Source organism: Pleurodeles waltl, chromosome 10, assembly GCF_031143425.1.
Source record: "Pleurodeles waltl isolate 20211129_DDA chromosome 10, aPleWal1.hap1.20221129, whole genome shotgun sequence".
Classification (NCBI taxonomy): domain Eukaryota; kingdom Metazoa; phylum Chordata; class Amphibia; order Caudata; family Salamandridae; genus Pleurodeles; species Pleurodeles waltl.
In genome coordinates this window covers 29,145,965-29,167,076 of record NC_090449.1, presented here as the reverse complement: position 1 = coordinate 29,167,076, position 21,112 = coordinate 29,145,965, and the positions used below count along the sequence as shown (strand labels likewise).

At 45.9% G+C, this 21,112-nt stretch overlaps 1 protein-coding gene across 1 annotated transcript in view; it reads left to right on the top strand.

Annotated features, from left to right (window-relative positions):
• LOC138262299 (adiponectin receptor protein 1-like) overlaps positions 1-1,066 on the top strand; it is a 147,490-nt gene extending 146,424 nt beyond the window's left edge. The window contains exon 7 of the mRNA XM_069212199.1: positions 914-1,066. Coding sequence (XP_069068300.1) covers positions 914-1,066 — 153 coding nt within the window. The remainder of the gene's footprint in view (positions 1-913) is intronic.
• The last annotated feature ends 20,046 nt before the right edge of the window (positions 1,067-21,112 follow it).

Here is a 21,112-nt window from a genome sequence, read left to right as displayed (position 1 = left end):
GCAGGATTGAAATAATCCCTTAGTAGGGGTATCAGCCATTTCTGAAGTTGAAAAAATTAGGTGAAATACCTGAGGTGTGAACAAAACTTGGTAGAGCCCAGGAAGACTCCCTCTCACACAACGTGTGGTAGAAAATCTGAGAGAAACTGCCTCTCTTGGGAGTGTTGTAGAGGGTGCCGATGCCTGATTGGTCAGAAGTCAACCTTGGTCCTTTTTTAATAAAAGGGACATTGATATGTTATTAAACTGACTACTCGTTGCCTTTAGGGCCTATGGTACTGATGTGTACTGCTAACTTAATGTACTGTGGGACTGTCACTTCGACAACAGGGATGATTCAGGCATGTGAATCTATGAAAGATACCAATACGAGAGAACTGAAGTTACAGGTAAGCAACTCGTTTTCTTCTGCCTCATTTACTACGGCACACCTCGGAATAGGCAATATTTATCACACCTCCATCCAGCCACTTGTAATGAGGACCTACCTGGCTAAACACAACAGCATTAGAGTGACCAAAACACAACTGTACACCCCTTTTTTAGCTTGCTTTGAAACGGGGGGATGATTATAATTCGGTGTCTCTCATCTTTGGGTAAGGTTCTGCACAGCTTTTCCAGTTCGCCTCAAAGCTGACCAGCTGTACCTCTCAGTTTTCTAGTACTGAGAGACCCATACACCTCTGCCAGTGTACCTAATTCCTACACCTGTAGCACCCATTATTAACAATACTGCTGTTAAAAACTGTTGAATCCAAATTTGCTGTGCAGTGTCTGGTTGAAAATGTTCCCGTGTGCTGTTTGATAATCTTTCATTTTCGTTTTCTCTCTCTCTCGTTCTCTCTCTCTTTCTCACTCTCTCTGTTTTTCTCTCCTTCACTGTCTTTTGGCCTCTTACTCTTTCTCTTTCAAGTTCCATTCCCACCAGATCTTCCATACGCTGGTCGTGGTGGGAGCGATGATTCATCTGTATTACATTTCGCAAATGCAGGAGTTCCATTCTTCCACTGGTGGAGCCTGCGGACCTGATGGGCAACGAGTGGGAGCTGATATGCAGAACTCATGACAAAAAGGAGAACAGGTTTACTGCGCCCGGAAGGCAGTCCTTCCTGTGAATGGTTATGGGCACCATTGGGGTAGTGCATGGAGAACCCTTCTTGAATAAAATGTCTTTATGATTCCCTCCATAGCCTGCATTGAAAGTCTCTTGAAGGACATGGTGTTGTCTGGTCTGCGCACTAAAAGCTTCAACAAATGGATATGTAGACTGATCATAGAATAGCCCCACTCTGTGCAGCATTCCGAAGCAGTTCAAAATATATGTGTAATAATCTTTTTTTGTCTTTCCAAAAAGTCATAGTTTCCATATTACCAGCTTTTCAACTTCATTTGGCATCTTTACAAACAGGAGCGATTTCACAGCCTCTTCGGACTGGGTTTTGATGTTTTTTCCATCTTTTTGTAATTCAGTGGTTGTGAAGTGTCACTTATCGAAAGAAGAAGGCTGAAAACAATAGAACTCCTGGTAGTAATCTGTCTCCGAGTCCCGCAGACTGGAAAAGTGCCCTTTTTAATGAAAATGGCTAACAGGATATTTTATTACAGGGAAAAGTAGACTTTGCTAGCCCTCTGCCAGTGCTGCTCGGTCAGCAATGTAAGTCTTGCTAATTACAGCATGTCTGATTTGCTCATCACCCACCTCCCTGTCAAAAATATTCCTCATTCATTCAACTCGTCCACAAAAACCTTGTTGACAACCTTTTCGACTCTTTGACAGTCTTGTCAACCACCTTGTCCACCACATTATTGTTAGTCAGGGAAAAGAAAGGTCTGCATTGTTCCACTCCCAGCATGCACAGTACTGGCAGTTGCCTCTCAGAGTCAGTTCTTTTTTCCCTGACCCATGCAAGTGAGACCTAGGAATGCTGTTGTTTTAGCCCACTATTATACAGCTTCTTCTCACGGAACTTCATGTTTTGCAACTTTGCTCAGAACATCATTTTTTGCAACTTCACTCAGTGCTTCCCATAATTGTGAAGGATTTAAAAGCTTTTCCATGTACTTTTTTCTGTGACAATATCTACACTTTGTCAAGTGCTCTTCATGTGGCAGAAAAAAGGCAATCTCTGACCACCTTCAAGGCTGTGTAATCTCCATCCCAAACTGTCATTCCACCACTGAATGTGAGTTTTTTCTAAGGATTGTCAGAAAGAAGTTAAAGGATTGTGAGGGGATCAGACTGTCTGACAAATTACAAGAGGTGGTGGCTCAGTTGAAAGCAGAAAAGGCCTCCAGAAAGCGTCCCCTCTTTACTGTGCCTAAGTGCTCACATATACAGGGAAAAGTTGTCCAGTAATTAAGAAAGAGGGAGTCATCATCATTCTTGACACTTGCCTCATCGTCAGTCTTGCTCAACATCAGCCAAAGGTACGACGCTGACATGCTTATTCTCAGGTGTTAGATCCGTGTCAGCTTTGATACCAAAACACCATCATTTAATGTCAGGAAGATCGTCGATGTTGAAGCACTTCATTGCTCAGCGGCAGGCCACTCAATGTCGAAACATTCAGTGCAGAAGAGACCTTCGACATAAAATCACCCTTCTCCTCAAACTTGGTTGACATTAAGAAACAGAGCATTACACCAGATCGTCTTAAAGAGTGTCTTTGTCACAAACATTTTCCATAATAGAAGTACCTTCTACCAGAACTTGTAGATTGTCGTCAGACACAACACCAGCATCTCTTGGGCCTCTGTCTTTCTGGGTTCCACCAGAAGGTCAAGTTGAATGCCCTTGAGACCTTTGAACTTGCCTCCACTTATAGCATCAAGGTTGATGGTCTCCAGATCAACATCATGTCTAGCTATACATGAATGATTGGCTAATAAAAGCTGCCAACAATGCCAAACTGAGTATTGGCTAACAAACAAGTATTTTGTCTAATCACATTTTCTTACAAACAAGAAAACAATACAGAAAAGTACATCACGTACATGCAACTAGATATGGTGAGAATCGGATAAAAAGCATCATGGACTAGTGACCCACCAGCTTCCCCAAATCTTCTCATGCTTGTGCGGGCATCCCCAAGCCCGGTCCACTGGTTTCTCCAGTTTGACCACCAGTCCATCGCTACAATCCATGCAGTTTGCAACAGGCCTGGGCAAATTTTCTATGTTTTCAATTTCCCGCTTTGCCATGGTGACCACAATATTCACCAGTATGCATTCCCCCCATAGACCACCCCCATCATTCAGAATCCCCAATAGGGCAATGCATGGGGAGCAGTCCATCGGGTATCTGATTATTTTAGTGCAGAAACACATTTTCCCGGTATAAGAGGCCATTGTGCACATCTTCATTGCTGCAGAGTTCTGGGAGCAGTGCAGGCAATGTGTAAGTATTTCAGTGTTATAAGGTGAAGGCGGGAGGAGTTGGCCAGCTCTCTCTGGGCGATCTTCGCATCCCATAAATCACTCTAGTCCAAAGGGCCCACGCAGTCTTCCCACCGCTCCTGAACAGGCACCATAAGTTGGGGTGTTTAGCACAAGGGATTTATAGATTGTCAAGATAGCTCCATGGCCTAATGTGCCACATGTGATTCTGCATTCTAAAGGGTTGTGTTCCGGAAGGTCGGTTAGCGCTTGTCGGTAGGTCATCAATGCATTCCATAATTGTAAGTAGAGGTATTTGTAAAATTGGAGTTTGTGGAGTGTGAAGTCTGCTTTTAATGTTGCAAAGGATACCAACTGTGTGACAACCTTCACATCTTCTAACTTTGAAATGCATGTAAAATTCCATCGGCTAAAGCCTTTTAGTATGGTAGTTTGCTGAAGCCATGTGCCCTGCTATAGGGGCTAGTTCCTGGATGGGTCTGCGGTCCCATCCGGTCCATAGAAGGGCGGCCTGCCAGCAGTGGAGTGGGACTTCCGGCACTTACAGGAGCAAGCATGGGGCTGGGGCCCCATATAGGAGTCTGTTGATGTTCTGCCAGCAAAGTAAGGACACCTCAAGATGGAAGGCAGAATCTTTAGGACCTCACTTGAAGCTCAGATTCCTAGTAGTAGAGACCATTCCCATTCCCCCATTTCCCCCATCGTGTGTGGATTGCACAGATTCTGGAAAGCAATCTTAGGTGTTTTATTCCCCCAAAGAAAGCCTTGTATAGACCATGTGCTGCTGGAACTAGGCATGGGGGATGGAGAGAGAGAAATCTTTACAGCACATAAAGGAGCCTGAGTACATAAAGGAACCTGGGTAGCTTCATCATTTTAAAAAGGGAAACATGTCCTAGGACACTAAGGGGTAGGTTTGCCCATTTATCCATGTCCTTCACTGCCCGTGCTTTACAAAGTACCAATTAACTTCTTCATCAGTTAAGCGTCCCCATCAATTACAAAAATTCTGCCTTATTCCCAGATCAAGCTCTGAACTACTTGTGAGCGACCTTAGACACAAAACGAGGAAAAGTGATTGTTTCAGCGTACAGAGTATTGTCCATTCTGAAAAAGTGTCTCCTCATACATTCATCAAACCCACCAGCCCATCATAAATCTATTCTGGGTTTGATGACATCATGTAAAGCCATTGTCCTGACACAAGGCTTCACATGATACCTTTACAGCAATGCTTAGATGATCAGTGGACGTAGAAGGAGTAGCACTGGGAGAGCAAGATCCTTTTTTTTGTAGTCCGCAAACAGTCTCTAATCTGGTGGTGCAAGAAGAACAAGCTAATTCAAGGAATTCTGTTTCATTAAGACCTGCCCTCCAAGACAATTGTGACAGATGCCTTCCTGTTGGATTGGTGTGTTTCTTTAGGAGAACTGTGTGTTCAGTGCCTATAGGTTCCAAAGGAAACATCATACCACATCAGTTTCTTTGAGTTGAGAGCAATACATCTACCTATTAAGATGGTACTGGCAGCTCTGACAGTGGATCGGATTTTGGTGCAGACGGACAATACCACTGCGATGTAGTTTCTAAGCAAACATAGAGACACTATATTGAGCCTCTGTTGCTAGATGCCCACAAAACCTCGTCTTGGTTACAAGACAGGAATCTTTTGATAAAGGCAGGGCACCTTCCAGGACAAAGGGCAGCTATTTACAGCAATATTTCAGAGAAAATCACAAACGGGTCTTGCAAGATGTCTTTTCTGCTTGACAGCAGTCTTGCAAGACGTCTTTTTTTCTTGATGATTCCCGGAGATATACCTATTCCACATAGCTCTGAGTGCAAAATACCAAAGCTTTGCCTCAGCGGAACGAGGACCTCAAAGCAATGTCCTTTTGATGAACTTATCATGAAGTGTTATGCTTTTACTCCCATTACCTCGAATTCGAGTAGGTATCTTGAAATTGAGGAGATCCAAAGCAACACTAATTCTGTTTGCTCCCAAATGGCCTAGATAGTGGGGGTTTACAGACCATCTGCAAATGCCCCTACGACCACATAAGAGCTGTCTGTGCAGCCAACACTATTGCCAAGACAGCAAGGTCAAGTATGCCATCTGCATCTGACATAATTGAATTTGGCAGTGTAGCTCTTGAGTTCAGAAAATATGAACCTTTGAAGTTACCTCAAGAATGCATGGAAGTTTTAAGGGAAGAAAAAAGACATTCAGCAAGGAAATCTTATTCTTTCTAATGGAAGAGATTCTGTATTTGGTGCCAGCATTACAGGACTGACTCTATTCCATGCCAAGAAGAAATAAAGTTGCCCTGTCTTCTGCATATAACCAAATCCAGTTTGCAGTTCATATCTATTAAAATACACCTTGCTGCAATACTAGCATACAGGAAAACGCCAGCACAAGTTTCCTTGTTCAAACATCCTGTACAAATTTGCTAAAGAGGTTGAAGAAAGTTTACCATTCCAGAAGAAACATTCATCTTCATGGAAGTTAAATCTTGTACTTTATAAATTAATTATTGGGACTTCCATTTAAACCCATTCACAAGGCTTGGTTACAGCAGCATCTTTCTTGAAAGACAGCCTTCTTATTTGCCATCACTTCAGTTGGTAGAGTTAGCAAATTACAAGTTCTGTCATAAGAATACACCCTTCATATCTTCCTAAAATAGTTTCTGATTTCCATAACAAACAATAACACTTTCTGTATGCTTCAGTAATCCATCTACTCCAGATGAATGCTTCCTACACTCCTTAGCTGCCAAAAGAGTTTTACTATTTTAAGATTTTATTTGGATAGAACCAAATTAATATGGAAGTCTAACCAATTATTCGAAATTTGGTCCGATTACAGCTTTATCAAAACAAGGATTGTTTCTTCTTTATCTTTGCGTTACCAATTGGTTAATAAATCTCTTCCTGTTAAGCCTAAAACTCATTCCTCAAGAGCTAAAGCAGCCACTGAAGCATGTTTATGAAATATTCCATTAGCTGAGATTTGTAAAGAGGCCACATGGAAGTCAGCCCATATGTTCACAAAGCACAATTGCCTTGATTCTGACACGGGAGCTGACTCAATCAAGGTGCTATGAATAATCTATTTTCTTAGATCCAATATAATCTAATTAGAAAATCTCCTGTGTTTATCCATACTGGCTGAGTGACTCCGTTTTGGGGACATGCTTTCTACTCTATTTAACTTTTCTGTCTATCAATGAAGCTCCTACAGCATAGAAGAAATGTTAGTTGTAGGCCAAGTTCTGCATCTTCGTTAAACTCATAAACAGCCCACCCACCTTTTTTCTCAGCCATATGAACACATAGTTATAAACATTGGTATGATTTTATCTCTAAATATTCACTAAGAGGGACTGAATCTGTGAGGCAACTGCCAGTACAGTGCATGTTGGTTTGGGAGCATCTAGACCAGTGGTACCCAACCTTTTGACATCTATGGAGCCCCACTTTATCATTACTGGAACCTGGGGACCCCCGCTGAACATTATTAAAATCCGGGGACCCCCACTAAGTCATTACTGAAAGCTGAGGACCTAATCTCTAAGCTGTCGCAGGCCCCCTGAGGAGGCTTTGGGGACCCCAAGGGGCCCTCAGCCACATGTTGGGAACCACTGATCTAGACCTCTTTATAGAGCACAGACGACCTTTAGATGCACTTTCACAATGTAATGCCTCTTAAGTCTCATTTTACCATCATGCAGCACACACTTAGCAGCCAGCTAGGAGCAGGATGCTGCAATGTACTTGTCTAATGGCTTTCCCTATTTTTAGGGCTGTACATTTGGGAACAGGCAGGCAGCTGGGAATGTTTGTAACAATTAGGACTTCAATGATGACTAAGATGCAGAACCAGGACTACAAATAAGTAACCATGTCTTCCAGTCCTTCCCTTTCTAAAGGCTTGACTTTGCCTTTGTTGATCACTTCCACTGGTGGCAATAACAACAGTTAACGAAGGTACTACACTCTGCCTTCTACACACTTCGTCAACAGATCGACTTGAAAAGTCTGCAGATCTTAACTGGATTCGCTTTAGTTACTCTAACCTACATAGTGTAGGCATGTCTTACATCTCAAAACTGGACTGAAAGATTTGCTTCAGCATTTTTATATAAGGTCACCAAGGTTCAAAATGTTTGTCTCGGTTCAAGTAGTAGCTAAGGAAAACAGGATCTGCTGTTCATTTTATGTATGTGCTTGTGAGAGAGAGAAATTTGTGTTTTAAAGTGGTGTACTGTACAGTTTGGTAATTGTAGGTATGGTCTATGATTTTCTTCGCAGTGCTAATCTTAGCTTTTCCGACCGTACTGCTGTATGAATCATGTACAGTGCTGTGCTGTGATTTCCTCACAATGTCAGTTCACACAGTGCTGTTCAAAAATACTGTTCTTTGGTTTCCTAACGATGCTATATTTTGAATACACCATATTTTATGTATTTTATTTATCATTTTATGGTTTTCTAGAGCACTACTGCCCCTAGGTGGTATTAGAAGGCTTTCCATTGAACAAATTAACATGAGCATGTGGTATACTTTACAATTAACAGTAATAACAAGGAACAAATGCAAACAGTTATGAAATGAGATGACTCAACTTTCATGACAGAGAGTGGCATTGCAGTTAAAAAACATATATTAATGCAGAGCAGTTATATTTACTGAGCAGAGGTGAGATGTCTGTCAGAGAGAGCAAGAGGTTTGGATTACAAATAAAGAGGGCAAATTGAAGGCCTGATTTAGATCTTGCGGGTTGCACTACCAAGCCGCGCCGGACCTGAGAAGACCGTCAACATTTAGATGTTACAGCCCTGAAGACAGTGTACTGCCGGCAGTTCATTGATGGAGGGAAGACATTGCGGGACTCAGTGGACATCGCACAATGGCAGTGGCTGTGGAATAGAGGTAAGTTACACACTCTACCTTTGCCATACTTGTCCCTCTGCACTACACAAAACACAACACACCACATACACACCCATATCCATTGCCATCCCATCCCAACACAACACGTACATGCTGCAAACACACATTGACCAAATCCATGACACAACATACATTCATGATTGACACTGCACCCACACACAACCACAACAACCAACACAATTACACACTCATCTACACAAATACACTCACACAAGCACAACTACACACATCATGAAAATGACAACCACACAACACCACTCACCTGAATGTAACACACAGCAACACAACACAACATACACAACATCAAACCCAGATGCACGTGACACACATACTCACAACCACAGCCCCCACTCCAGCCCCCCCCTCACCCAGCCAATCACATTGCATTCACACATACATTTGCTGACTCACACACACAACTCACAGCACAACATGACAGGGACAGGTCCCCTAGCATTGTGTACACATAGACACAGTTGACAGGTGTGAATATACTGTCATTGTGGTGCCAGCATTCATTTGCCAATTAATACTAGCACCATGACACTGTCGTACGTGTGCAATATGTGTTGTTTACCAGTGTGTCCCCATCCGTGTCTGACCTACTTGTGTCCCCGACATATGCATGTCACAGTAACCTTTAAAAAAATTACTGTGTCATGTATATGCCTGCAGTGGTCCCTACCTATGGAGCATCCCTACCTTCGAGTCTGGTGACAAGGGGGTGTTTTTTTCTCCGTGGGTTGGTGGCAGCAGTGATGGCAAGTGTTGTCCAGTTGTGTCCAGTTGAAGACGGGGCTGGAATGGGGGGAAAAAGGTAAGTATCTCTCCCCCCCACCCCTCCCTAACTGTCAACTCAGACATGGAGGTCTCACCGCCCCTTTTTTCTTGACGGTAAGACACATCCAAATCTGCATGGCGGAAAGGGTAACAGGGGTCACACCAGCAGCCCCTTTTCCCTCTCCCACCGTCGACGCAGGTGATATTTCTAGGCTGAGGGAGCAGTTCGAATGTGGGCCTTCGTCTGTGAGACCGCCAAAATCTAAGTACGACAGGCGGACTGTCTCAGAGGCGGACGAGTTTCCAGTTGAAAAGTCAACATCAGGACTGTTACCGCCAAGATCTAAATCAGTCCCAAAGACTTCATGTTTTGGTCTGTAACAAAATGGTTAACAGTAGCAAATATTTTGCAGTTGTAATTTGCAGTTCAAAATCAGACAATTGGTAGAGTTGAAGAGTCACATTTACAGTGATAGCTCGAAAAGGTAGGTTTTTACACATTTCCTGAAGGTGACTAGCGAGGGTTGCATTCTACGTACAGTGGTAGAGAATTCAAGAAGGATTCTGCTGGCCCACAGAATAACTGAGTTTGTGAACGTTTGAACTTTGGAGAGCTGCAGTGAGTCTTTGTTAGTAAGACCTTCTCCAGACAGGATGAGTAGATCGCCTATTAGGTGAGTCCTTAGGTGAATTGTTTTGTAAGTTAAACATCCAATCTTGAATTTCACTCTACCATCCAAAGGTATTCAAAATAAGTTAGTATGTTTTGGGGTTATATAGTCATATTTGTCAAAGCTGTATTGAGTGTTTACTTGGAGTGAAGGGTAGCCTTCAATGGAGCCCCTTAAAAATGTGGTAGGACAATTAATGAGTAACTAGTAGATTTTATTGTTCGATTAATTACCATCATTACAATTTCACACCATTTTACAATCCAATAAGTTATTAAAAAAATACTAGAAGTAAAAAACAGTGCCTTAACGGCCTTTACACTTGTCATTTGAATAATTCGCGTTTGTTTTCAGCCAACTAAACCAGTCTTTTTAGTTGCTGGCGTACCGTATTTACAATAAAAACAGTTATCAGCCTAGCCTCACTATCTGGCAATAATTACACCATTGAATCAAGCTTAGTAGCTGCTATGCACTTAAATCTTACAAACCTGCAGTTTGTCTGGATGGGCTCACTGTTTAGACTCTTGATTAATGCTTGCCTACATGTAACTACTTCCAGTGTTGTTAAATATGGTCATATCAGCAGTTCGGAGCACCAAATAGCTCCGGACAGGTACATAAACTATGCAGTGTTGATTTATTTTTATAACAACAAAGACTGCAGGTTTGGGTTGACCAAGACTGCTCCCATTTGGGATTAGGTCTATGACCAAAAAACCATTCTATAAGATATAAACTTCAGTTTAAGATATTCAGAAAAGTGAATGCACGAGTATGTTTGCTGCCTGTTCTGATTTATGTGTTTGTCACCATCCAGGAATCAGATTTCCTTGCACATTCGTCTTTATCTTGGAAATGTGATGTAGGAAGTTGGCTCTGTATGTGCTATTTCAAAGTAAGGAATAGCATGCACAGAGTCCAAGGGTTCCCCTTAGAGGTAAAATAGTGGTAAAAAGAGATAATACTAATGCTCTATTTTGTGGTAGTGTGGTCGAGCAGTAGGCTTATCCAAGGAGTAGTGTTAAGCATTTGTTGTACATACACATAGACAATAAATGAGGTACACACACTCAGAGACAAATCCAGCCAATAGGTTTTGTATAGAAAAATATCTTTTCTTAGTTTATTTTAAGAACCACAGGTTCAAATTTAACATGTAATATCTTGTTTGAAAGGTATTGCAGGTAAGTACATTAGGAACTTTGAATCATTTCAATTGCATGTATACTTTTCAAGTTATTCACAAATAGCTATTTAAAAAGTGGACACTGCAATTTTCACAGTTCCTGGGGGAGGTAAGTTTTTGTTAGTTTTACCAGGTAAGTAAGACACTTACAGGGTTCAGTTCTTGGTCCAAGGTAGCCCACCGTTGGGGGTTCAGAGCAACCCCAAAGTTACCACACCAGCAGCTCAGGGCCGGTCAGGTGCAGAGTTCAAAGTGGTGCCCAAAACGCATAGGCTTCAATGGAGAGAAGGGGGTGCCCCGGTTCCAGTCTGCCAGCAGGTAAGTACCCGCGTCTTCGGAGGGCAGACCAGGGGGGTTTTGTAGGGCACCGGGGGGGACACAAGCCCACACAGAAATTTCACCCTCAGCGGCGCGGGGGCGGCCGGGTGCAGTGTTAGAACAAGCGTCGGGTTCGCAATGGAAGTCAATGAGAGATCAAGGGATCTCTTCAGCGCTGCAGGCAGGCAAGGGGGGGCTTCCTTGGGGAAACCTCCACTTGGGCAAGGGAGAGGGACTCCTGGGGGTCACTTCTGCAGTGAAAGTCCGGTCCTTCAGGTCCTGGGGGCTGCGGGTGCAGGGTCTTTTCCAGGCGTCGGGACTTAGGTTTCAGAGAGTCGCGGTCAGGGGAAGCCTCGGGATTCCCTCTGTAGGCGGCGCTGTGGGGGCTCAGGGGGGACAGGTTTTGGTACTCACAGTCGTAGAGTAGTCCGGGGGTCCTCCCTGAGGTGTTGGGTCTCCACCAGCCGAGTCGGGGTCGCCGGGTGCAGTGTTGCAAGTCTCACGCTTCTTGCGGGGAGATTGCAGGGTTCTTTAAAGCTGCTTCTTTGGATAAAGTTGCAGTCTTTTTGGAGCAGGTCCGCTGTCCTCGGGAGTTTCTTGTCGTCATCGAAGCAGGGCAGTCCTCAGAGGATTCAGAGGTCGCTGGTCCCTTTGGAAGGCGTCGCTGGAGCAGAGTTCTTTGGAAGGCAGGAGACAGGCCGGTGAGTTTCTGGAGCCAAGGCAGTTGTTGTCTTCTGGTCTTCCTCTGCAGGGGTTTTCAGCTAGGCAGTCCTTCTTCTTGTTGTTGCAGGAATCTAAAATCTTAGGTTCAGGGGAGCCCTTAAATACTAAATTTAAGGGTGTGTTTAGGTCTGGGGGGTTAGTAGCCAATGGCTACTAGCCCTGAGGGTGAGTACACCCTCTTTGTGCCTCCTCCCAAGGGGAGGGGGTCACATCCCTAATCCTATTGGGGGAATCCTCCATCTGCAAGATGGAGGATTTCTAAAAGTTAGAGTCACCTCAGCTCAGGACACCTTAGGGGCTGTCCTGACTGGCCAGTGACTCCTCCTTGTTATTCTCATTATTTTCTCCGGCCTTGCCGCCAAAAGTGGGGGCCGGGGCCGGAGGGGGCGGGCAACTCCACTAGCTGGAGTGTCCTGTGGTGCTGTGACAAAGGGGTGAGCCTTTGAGGCTCACCGCCAGGTGTTACAGCTCCTGCCTGGGGGAGGTGTTAGCATCTCCACCCAGTGCAGGCTTTGTTACTGGCCTTAGAGTGACAAAGGCACTCTCCCCATGAGGCCAGCAACATGTCTCTAGTGTGGCAGGCTGCTGGAACCAGTCAGCCTACACAGATAGTCGGTTAAGTTTCAGGGGGCACCTCTAAGGTGCCCTCTGTGGTGTATTTTACAATAAAATGTACACTGGCATCAGTGTGCATTTATTGTGCTGAGAAGTTTGATACCAAACTTCCCAGTTTTCAGTGTAGCCATTATGGTGCTGTGGAGTTCGTGTAAAACAGACTCCCAGACCATATATTCTTATGGCTACCCTGCACTTACAATGTCTAAGGTTTTGCTTAGACACTGTAGGGGCACAGTGCTCATGCACTGGTACCCTCACCTATGGTATAGTGCACCCTGCCTTAGGGCTGTAAGGCCTGCTAGAGGGGTGTCTTACCTATACTGCATAGGCAGTGAGAGGCTGGCATGGCACCCTGAGGGGAGTGCCATGTCGACTTACTCATTTTGTTCTCACTAGCACACACAAGCTGGTAAGCAGTGTGTCTGTGCTGGGTGAGGGGTCTCTAGGGTGGCATAATACATGCTGCAGCCCTTAGAAACCTTCCCTGGCATCAGGGCCCTTGGTACCAGGGGTACCAGTTACAAGGGACTTATCTGGATGCCAGGGTGTGCCAATTGTGGAATCAAAAGTACAGGTTAGGGAAAGAACACGGGTGCTGGGGGCTGGTTAGCAGGCCTCAGCACACTTTCAATTCAAAACATAGCATCAGCAAAGGCAAAAAGTCAGGGGGTAACCATGCCAAGGAGGCATTTCCTTACACAACCCCCCCCCAAACGAAAGAGGATGAGACTAACCTTTCCCAAGAGAGTCTTCATTTTCTAAGTGGAAGAACCTGGAAAGGCCATCTGCATTGGCATGGGCAGTCCCAGGTCTGTGTTCCACTATAAAGTCCATTCCCTGTAGGGAGATGGACCACCTCAACAGTTTTGGATTTTCACCTTTCATTTGCATCAGCCATCTGAGAGGTCTGTGGTCAGTCTGAACTAGGAAGTGAGTACCAAAGAGGTATGGTCTCAGCTTCTTCAGGGACCAAACCACAGCAAAGGCCTCCCTCTCAATGGCACTCCAACGCTGCTCCCTGGGGAGTAACCTCCTGCTAATGAAAGCAACAGGCTGGTCAAGGCCATCATCATTTGTTTGGGACAAAACTGCCCCTATCCCATGTTCAGAGGCATCTGTTTGCACAATGAACTGCTTGGAGTAATCTGGAGCTTTTAGAACTGGTGCTGTGCACATAGCTTGTTTCAGGGTGTGAAAGGCCTGTTGGCATTTTACCGTCCAGTTTACTTTCTTGGGCATTTTCTTGGAGGTGAGTTCTGTGAGGGCTGTCACAATGGATCCATATCCCTTCACAAACCTCCTGTAGTACCCAGTCAAGCCAAGGAATGCCCTGACTTGAGTCTGGGTTTTTGGAGCTGCCCAGTCCAGAATAGTCTGGATCTTAGGCTGGAGTGGCTGAACTTGGCCTCCACCTACAAGGTGTCCCAAGTAAACCACAGTTCCCTGCCCTATCTGGCATTTGGATGCCTTGATAGAGAGGCCTGCAGATTGCAGAGCCTTCAAAACCTTCTTCAGGTGGACCAGGTGATCCTGCCAGGTGGAGCTGAAGACAGCAATATCATCAAGATAAGCTGCACTAAAGGATTCCAGCCCAGCAAGGACTTGATTCACCAACCTTTGGAAGGTGGCAGGGGCATTCTTTAAACCAAAGGGCATAACAGTGAACTGATAATGCCCATCAGGTGTGGAGAATGCTGTCTTTTCTTTTGCTCCAGGGGCCATTTTGATTTGCCAGTACCCTGCTGTTAAGTCAAAGGTACTTAAGAATTTGGCAGCCCCTAATTTGTCTATTAGCTCATCAGCTCTAGGAATGGGATGAGCATCTGTCTTGGTGACAGAGTTGAGACCTCTGTAGTCCACACAAAACCTCATCTCTCTCTTTCCTTCTTTGGTGTGAGGTTTGGGGACTAAGACCACTGGGCTAGCCCAGGGGCTGTCAGAGTACTCAATTACTCCCAATTCCAGCATCTTGTGGACTTCCACCTTGATGCTTTCCTTAACTTGGTCAGATTGTCTAAATATTTTGTTTTTGACAGGCATGCTGTCTCCTGTGTCCACATCATGGGTACACAGGTGTGTCTGACCAGGGGTTAGGGAAAAGAGTTCAGCAAACTGCTGCAGGACCTTCCTGCAGTCAGACTGCTGTTGGCTAGAGAGGGTGTCTGAGTAGATCACTCCATCTACTGAGCCATCTTTAGGGTCTGATGAGAGGAGATCAGGGAGAGGTTCACTCTCAGCTTCCTGGTCCTCATCTGTTACCATCAACAGATTTACATCAGCCCTGTCATGGAAGAGCTTAAGGCGGTTCACATGGATCACCCTCTTGGGGCTCCTGCTTGTGCCTAGGTCCACCAGGTAGGTGACCTGACTCTTCCTTTCTAGTACTGGGTAAGGGCCACTCCATTTGTCCTGGAGTGCCCTGGGAGCCACAGGCTCCAGAACCCAGACTTTCAGCCCTGGTTGAAATTCAACCAGTGCAGCCTTTTGGTCATACCACAACTTCTGGAGTTGTTGGCTGGCCTCAAGGTTTTTACTTGCCTTTTCCATGTACTCTGCCATCCTTGAGCGAAGGCCAAGTACATAGTCCACTATGTCTTGTTTAGGCTCATGAAGAGGTCTCTCCCAGCCTTCTTTAACAAGAGCAAGTGGTCCCCTTACAGGGTGGCCAAACAGAAGTTCAAAGGGTGAGAATCCTACTCCCTTCTGAGGCACCTCTCTGTAAGCGAAAAGTAGACATGGCAGGAGGACATCCCATCTCCTTTTGAGTTTTTCTGGGAGCCTCATGATCATGCCCTTTAATGTCTTGTTGAATCTCTCAACAAGGCCATTAGTTTGTGGATGATATGGTGTAGTGAATTTATAAGTCACTCCACACTCATTCCACATGTGTTTTAGGTAAGCTGACATGGAGTTGGTACCTCTGTCAGAAACCACCTCCTTAGGGAAACCAACTCTGGTAAAGATACCAATGAGGGCCTTGGCTACTGCAGGGGCAGTAGTCGACCTAAGGGGAATAGCTTCAGGATACCTAGTAGCATGATCCACTACTACTAGGATGTACATATTTCCTGAGGCTGTGGGAGGTTCTAGTGGACCAACTATGTCCACACCCACTCTTTCAAAGGGGACCCCCACCACTGGAAGTGGAATGAGGGGGGCCTTTGGATGCCCACCTGTCTTACCACTGGATTGACAGGTGGGGCAGGAGAGGCAAAACTCCTTAACCTTCTGGGACATATTGGGCCAGTAGAAGTGGTTGACTAACCTCTCCCACGTCTTGGTTTGTCCCAAATGCCCAGCAAGGGGAATATCATGGGCTAAGGTCAGAATAAACTCTCTGAAACCATGAGGCACTACCACTCTCCTAGTGGCACCAGGTTTGGGATCTCTTGCCTCAGTGTACAGGAGTCCATCTTCCCAATAGACCCTATGTGTTCCATTTTTCTTGCCTTTGGACTCTTCAGCAACTTGCTGCCTAAGGCCTTCAAGAGAGGGACAGGTTTCTTGTCCCTTACACAACTCTTCCCTTGAGGGTCCCCCTGGGCCCAAGAGCTCAACCTGATAAGGTTCCAGCTCCATAGGCTCAGTTCCCTCAGAGGGCAGAACTTCTTCCTGAGAAGAGAGGTTCTCTTTTTGGTGTTGTGTTGCAGCTGGTTTCCCAGCTGACTTTCCTTGTCTCTTGGTAGGCTGGGCCATTTTTCCAGACTCCAGCTCTACTTTTTCACCCTGTGCCTTGCACTGTGCCCTAGTCTTGACACACACCAGTTCAGGGATACCCAGCATGGCTGCATGGGTTTTCAGTTCTACCTCAGCCCATGCTGAGGACTCCAGGTCATTTCCAAGCAAACAGTCTACTGGGATATTTGAGGAGACCACCACCTGTTTCAGGCCATTGACCCCTCCCCACTCTAAAGTTACCATAGCCATGGGATGTACTTTAGTCTGATTGTCAGCGTTGGTGACTGGATAAGTTTGTCCAGTCAGGTATTGGCCAGGGGAAACCAGTTTCTCTGTCACCATGGTGACACTGGCACCTGTATCCCTCAGGCCCTCTACACTTGTCCCATTAATTAAGAGCTGCTGCCTGTATTTTTGCATGTTAGGGGGCCAGGCAGCCAGTGTGGCTAAATCCACCCCACCCTCAGAGACTAATGTAGCTTCAGTGTGACACCTGATTTGCTCTGGGCAAACTGTTGATCCCACTTGGAGACTGGCCATTCCAGTTTTAGCTGGATGGGAGTTAGAAGTGGTATCTTTCTTGGGACAGGCCTTGTCTCCAGTTTGGTGTCCAGACTGACTACAGTTTCGACACCAGGCCTTTTTGGGATCAAAGTTTTTACCCTTGTACCCAGGATTGTTTTGTGAAGAGGCTCTGGGCCCACCCTCCTGTGCAGGTTTTTGGGGGCCTGTAGAAGACTCTTTACTATTTTTATTTTTGGCTGTCTCACCACCTTTCCCCTGGGGAGGTTTTGTGACCCCTTTCTTTTGGTCACCCCCTGTGGAAGTTTTGGACACCCTAGTCTTGACCCAATGGTCCGCCTTCTTTCCCAATTCTTGGGGAGAAATTGGTCCTAGGTCCACCAGATGCTGATGCAGTTTGTCATTGAAACAATTACTTAACAGGTGTTCTTTCACAAATAAATTGTACAGCCCATCATAATTACTTACACCACTGCCTTGAATCCAACCATCTAGTGTTTTTACTGAGTAGTCTACAAAGTCAACCCAGGTCTGGCTCGAGGATTTTTGAGCCCCCCTGAATCTAATCCTATACTCCTCAGGGGAGAATCCAAAGCCCTCAATCAGGGTACCCTTCATGAGGTCATAAGATTCTGCATCTTTTCCAGAGAGTGTGAGGAGTCTATCCCTACACTTTCCTGTGAACATTTCCCAAAGGAGAGCACCCCAGTGAGATTTGTTCACTTTTCTGGTTACACAAGCCCTCTCAAAAGCTGTGAACCATTTGGTGATGTCATCACCATCTTCATATTTAGTTACAATCCCTTTAGGGATTTTCAACATGTCAGGAGAATCTCTGACCCTATTTATGTTGCTGCCACCATTGATTGGTCCTAGGCCCATCTCTTGTCTTTCCCTTTCTATGGCTAGGATCTGTCTTTCCAAAGCCAATCTTTTGGCCATCCTGGCTAACTGGATGTCCTCTTCACTGGAGTTATCCTCAGTGATTTCAGAGTTGTTGGCCCCTCCTGTGAGGGAACCAGCATCTCTGACTATTATTTGTGGAGTCAGGGCTTGAGAGGCCCTGTTCTCCCTAAATAGGACTGGTAGGGGGGAATTTTCCTCCAAGTCACTATCTTCATCCTCTGTGTTGCCATCCTCAGAGGGGTTGGCCTTTTCAAACTCTGCCAACAGCTCCTGGAGCTGTAGTTTGGAAGGTCTGGGGCCCATTACTATTTTCTTTATTTTACAGAGTGACCTTAGCTCCCCCATCTTAAGATGGAGGTAAGGTGTGGTGTCGAGTTCCACCACATTCATCTCTGCACTAGACATTATGCTTCTAAAAGTTGGAATACTTTTTAAGAATCTAAAACTAGTTCTAGGTTCTACTTCAAACTTTTACCAAACTTTTAAACTCTAAAAGAAATGCTAACAGGGACTAACACAAGGCCCTAGCAGGACTTTAAAGAATTTAGAAAACTTTTCAAATTGCAAAAATCAATTTCTAATGACAATTTTGGAATTTGTCGTGTGATCAGGTATTGGCTGAGTAGTCCAGCAAATGCAAAGTCTTGTACCCCACCGCTGATCCACCAATGTAGGAAGTTGGCTCTGAATGTGCTATTTCAAAGTAAGGAATAGCATGCACAGAGTCCAAGGGTTCCCCTTAGAGGTAAAATAGTGGTAAAAAGAGATAATACTAATGCTCTATTTTGTGGTAGTGTGGTCGAGCAGTAGGCTTATCCAAGGAGTAGTGTTAAGCATTTGTTGTACATACACATAGACAATAAATGAGGTACACACACTCAGAGACAAATCCAGCCAATAGGTTTTGTATAGAAAAATATATTTTCTTATTTTATTTTAAGAACCACAGGTTCAAATTTAACATGTAATATCTTGTTTGAAAGGTATTGCAGGTAAGTACATTAGGAACTTTGAATCATTTCAATTGCATGTATACTTTTCAAGTTATTCACAAATAGCTATTTTAAAAGTGGACACAGTGCAATTTTCACAGTTCCTGGGGGAGGTAAGTTTTTGTTAGTTTTACCAGGTAAGTAAGACACTTACAGGGTTCAGTTCTTGGTCCAAGGTAGCCCACCGTTGGGGGTTCAGAGCAACCCCAAAGTTACCACACCAGCAGCTCAGGGCCGGTCAGGTGCAGAGTTCAAAGTGGTGCCCAAAACGCATAGGCTTCAATAGAGAGAAGGGGGTGCCCCGGTTCCAGTCTGCCAGCAGGTAAGTACCCGCGTCTTCGGAGGGCAGACCAGGGGGGTTTTGTAGGGCACCGGGGGGGACACAAGCCCACACAGAAATTTCACCCTCAGCGGCGCGGGGGCGGCCGGGTGCAGTGTTAGAACAAGCGTCGGGTTCGCAATGGAAGTCAATGAGAGATCAAGGGATCTCTTCAGCGCTGCAGGCAGGCAAGGGGGGGCTTCCTCGGGGAAACCTCCACTTGGGCAAGGGAGAGGGACTCCTGGGGGTCACTTCTGCAGTGAAAGTCCGGTCCTTCAGGTCCTGGGGGCTGCGGGTGCAGGGTCTTTTCCAGGCGTCGGGACTTAGGTTTCAGAGAGTCGCGGTCAGGGGAAGCCTCGGGATTCCCTCTGCAGGCGGCGCTGTGGGGGCTCAGGGGGGACAGGTTTTGGTACTCACAGTCGTAGAGTAGTCCGGGGGTCCTCCCTGAGGTGTTGGGTCTCCACCAGCCGAGTCGGGGTCGCCGGGTGCAGTGTTGCAAGTCTCACGCTTCTTGCGGGGAGATTGCAGGGTTCTTTAAAGCTGCTTCTTTGGATAAAGTTGCAGTCTTTTTGGAGCAGGTCCGCTGTCCTCGGGAGTTTCTTGTCGTCGTCAAAGCAGGGCAGTCCTCAGAGGATTCAGAGGTCGCTGGTCCCTTTGGAAGGCGTCGCTGGAGCAGAGTTCTTTGGAAGGCAGGAGACAGGCCGGTGAGTTTCTGGAGCCAAGGCAGTTGTTGTCTTCTGGTCTTCCTCTGCAGGGGTTTTCAGCTAGGCAGTCCTTCTTCTTGTTGTTGCAGGAATCTAAAATCTTAGGTTCAGGGGAGCCCTTAAATACTAAATTTAAGGGCGTGTTTAGGTCTGGGGGGTTAGTAGCCAATGGCTACTAGCCCTGAGGGTGAGTGCACCCTCTTTGTGCCTCCTCCCAAGGGGAGGGGGTCACATCCCTAATCCTATTGGGGGAATCCTCCATCTGCAAGATGGAGGATTTCTAAAAGTTAGAGTCACCTCAGCTCAGGACACCTTAGGGGCTGTCCTGACTGGCCAGTGACTCCTCCTTGTTATTCTCATTATTTTCTCCGGCCTTGCCGCCAAAAGTGGGGGCCGGGGCCGGAGGGGGCGGGCAACTCCACTAGCTGGAGTGTCCTGTGGTGCTGTGACAAAGGGGTGAGCCTTTGAGGCTCACCGCCAGGTGTTACAGCTCCTGCCTGGGGGAGGTGTTAGCATCTCCACCCAGTGCAGGCTTTGTTACTGGCCTTAGAGTGACAAAGGCACTCTCCCCATGAGGCCAGCAACATGTCTCTAGTGTGGCAGGCTGCTGGAACCAGTCAGCCTACACAGATAGTCGGTTAAGTTTCAGGGGGCACCTCTAAGGTGCCCTCTGTGGTGTATTTTACAATAAAATGTACACTGGCATCAGTGTGCATTTATTGTGCTGAGAAGTTTGATACCAAACTTCCCAGTTTTCAGTGTAGCCATTATGGTGCTGTGGAGTTCGTGTAAAACAGACTCCCAGACCATATATTCTTATGGCTACCCTGCACTTACAATGTCTAAGGTTTTGCTTAGACACTGTAGGGGCACAGTGCTCATGCACTGGTACCCTCACCTATGGTATAGTGCACCCTGCCTTAGGGCTGTAAGGCCTGCTAGAGGGGTGTCTTACCTATACTGCATAGGCAGTGAGAGGCTGGCATGGCACCCTGAGGGGAGTGCCATGTCGACTTACTCATTTTGTTCTCACTAGCACACACAAGCTGGTAAGCAGTGTGTCTGTGCTGGGTGAGGGGTCTCCAGGGTGGCATAATACATGCTGCAGCCCTTAGAGACCTTCCCTGGCATCAGGGCCCTTGGTACCAGGGGTACCAATTACAAGGGACTTATCTGGATGCCAGGGTGTGCCAATTGTGGAATCAAAAGTACAGGTTAGGGAAAGAACACTGGTGCTGGGGCCTGGTTAGCAGGCCTCAGCACACTTTCAATTCAAAACATAGCATCAGCAAAGGCAAAAAGTCAGGGGGTAACCATGCCAAGGAGGCATTTCCTT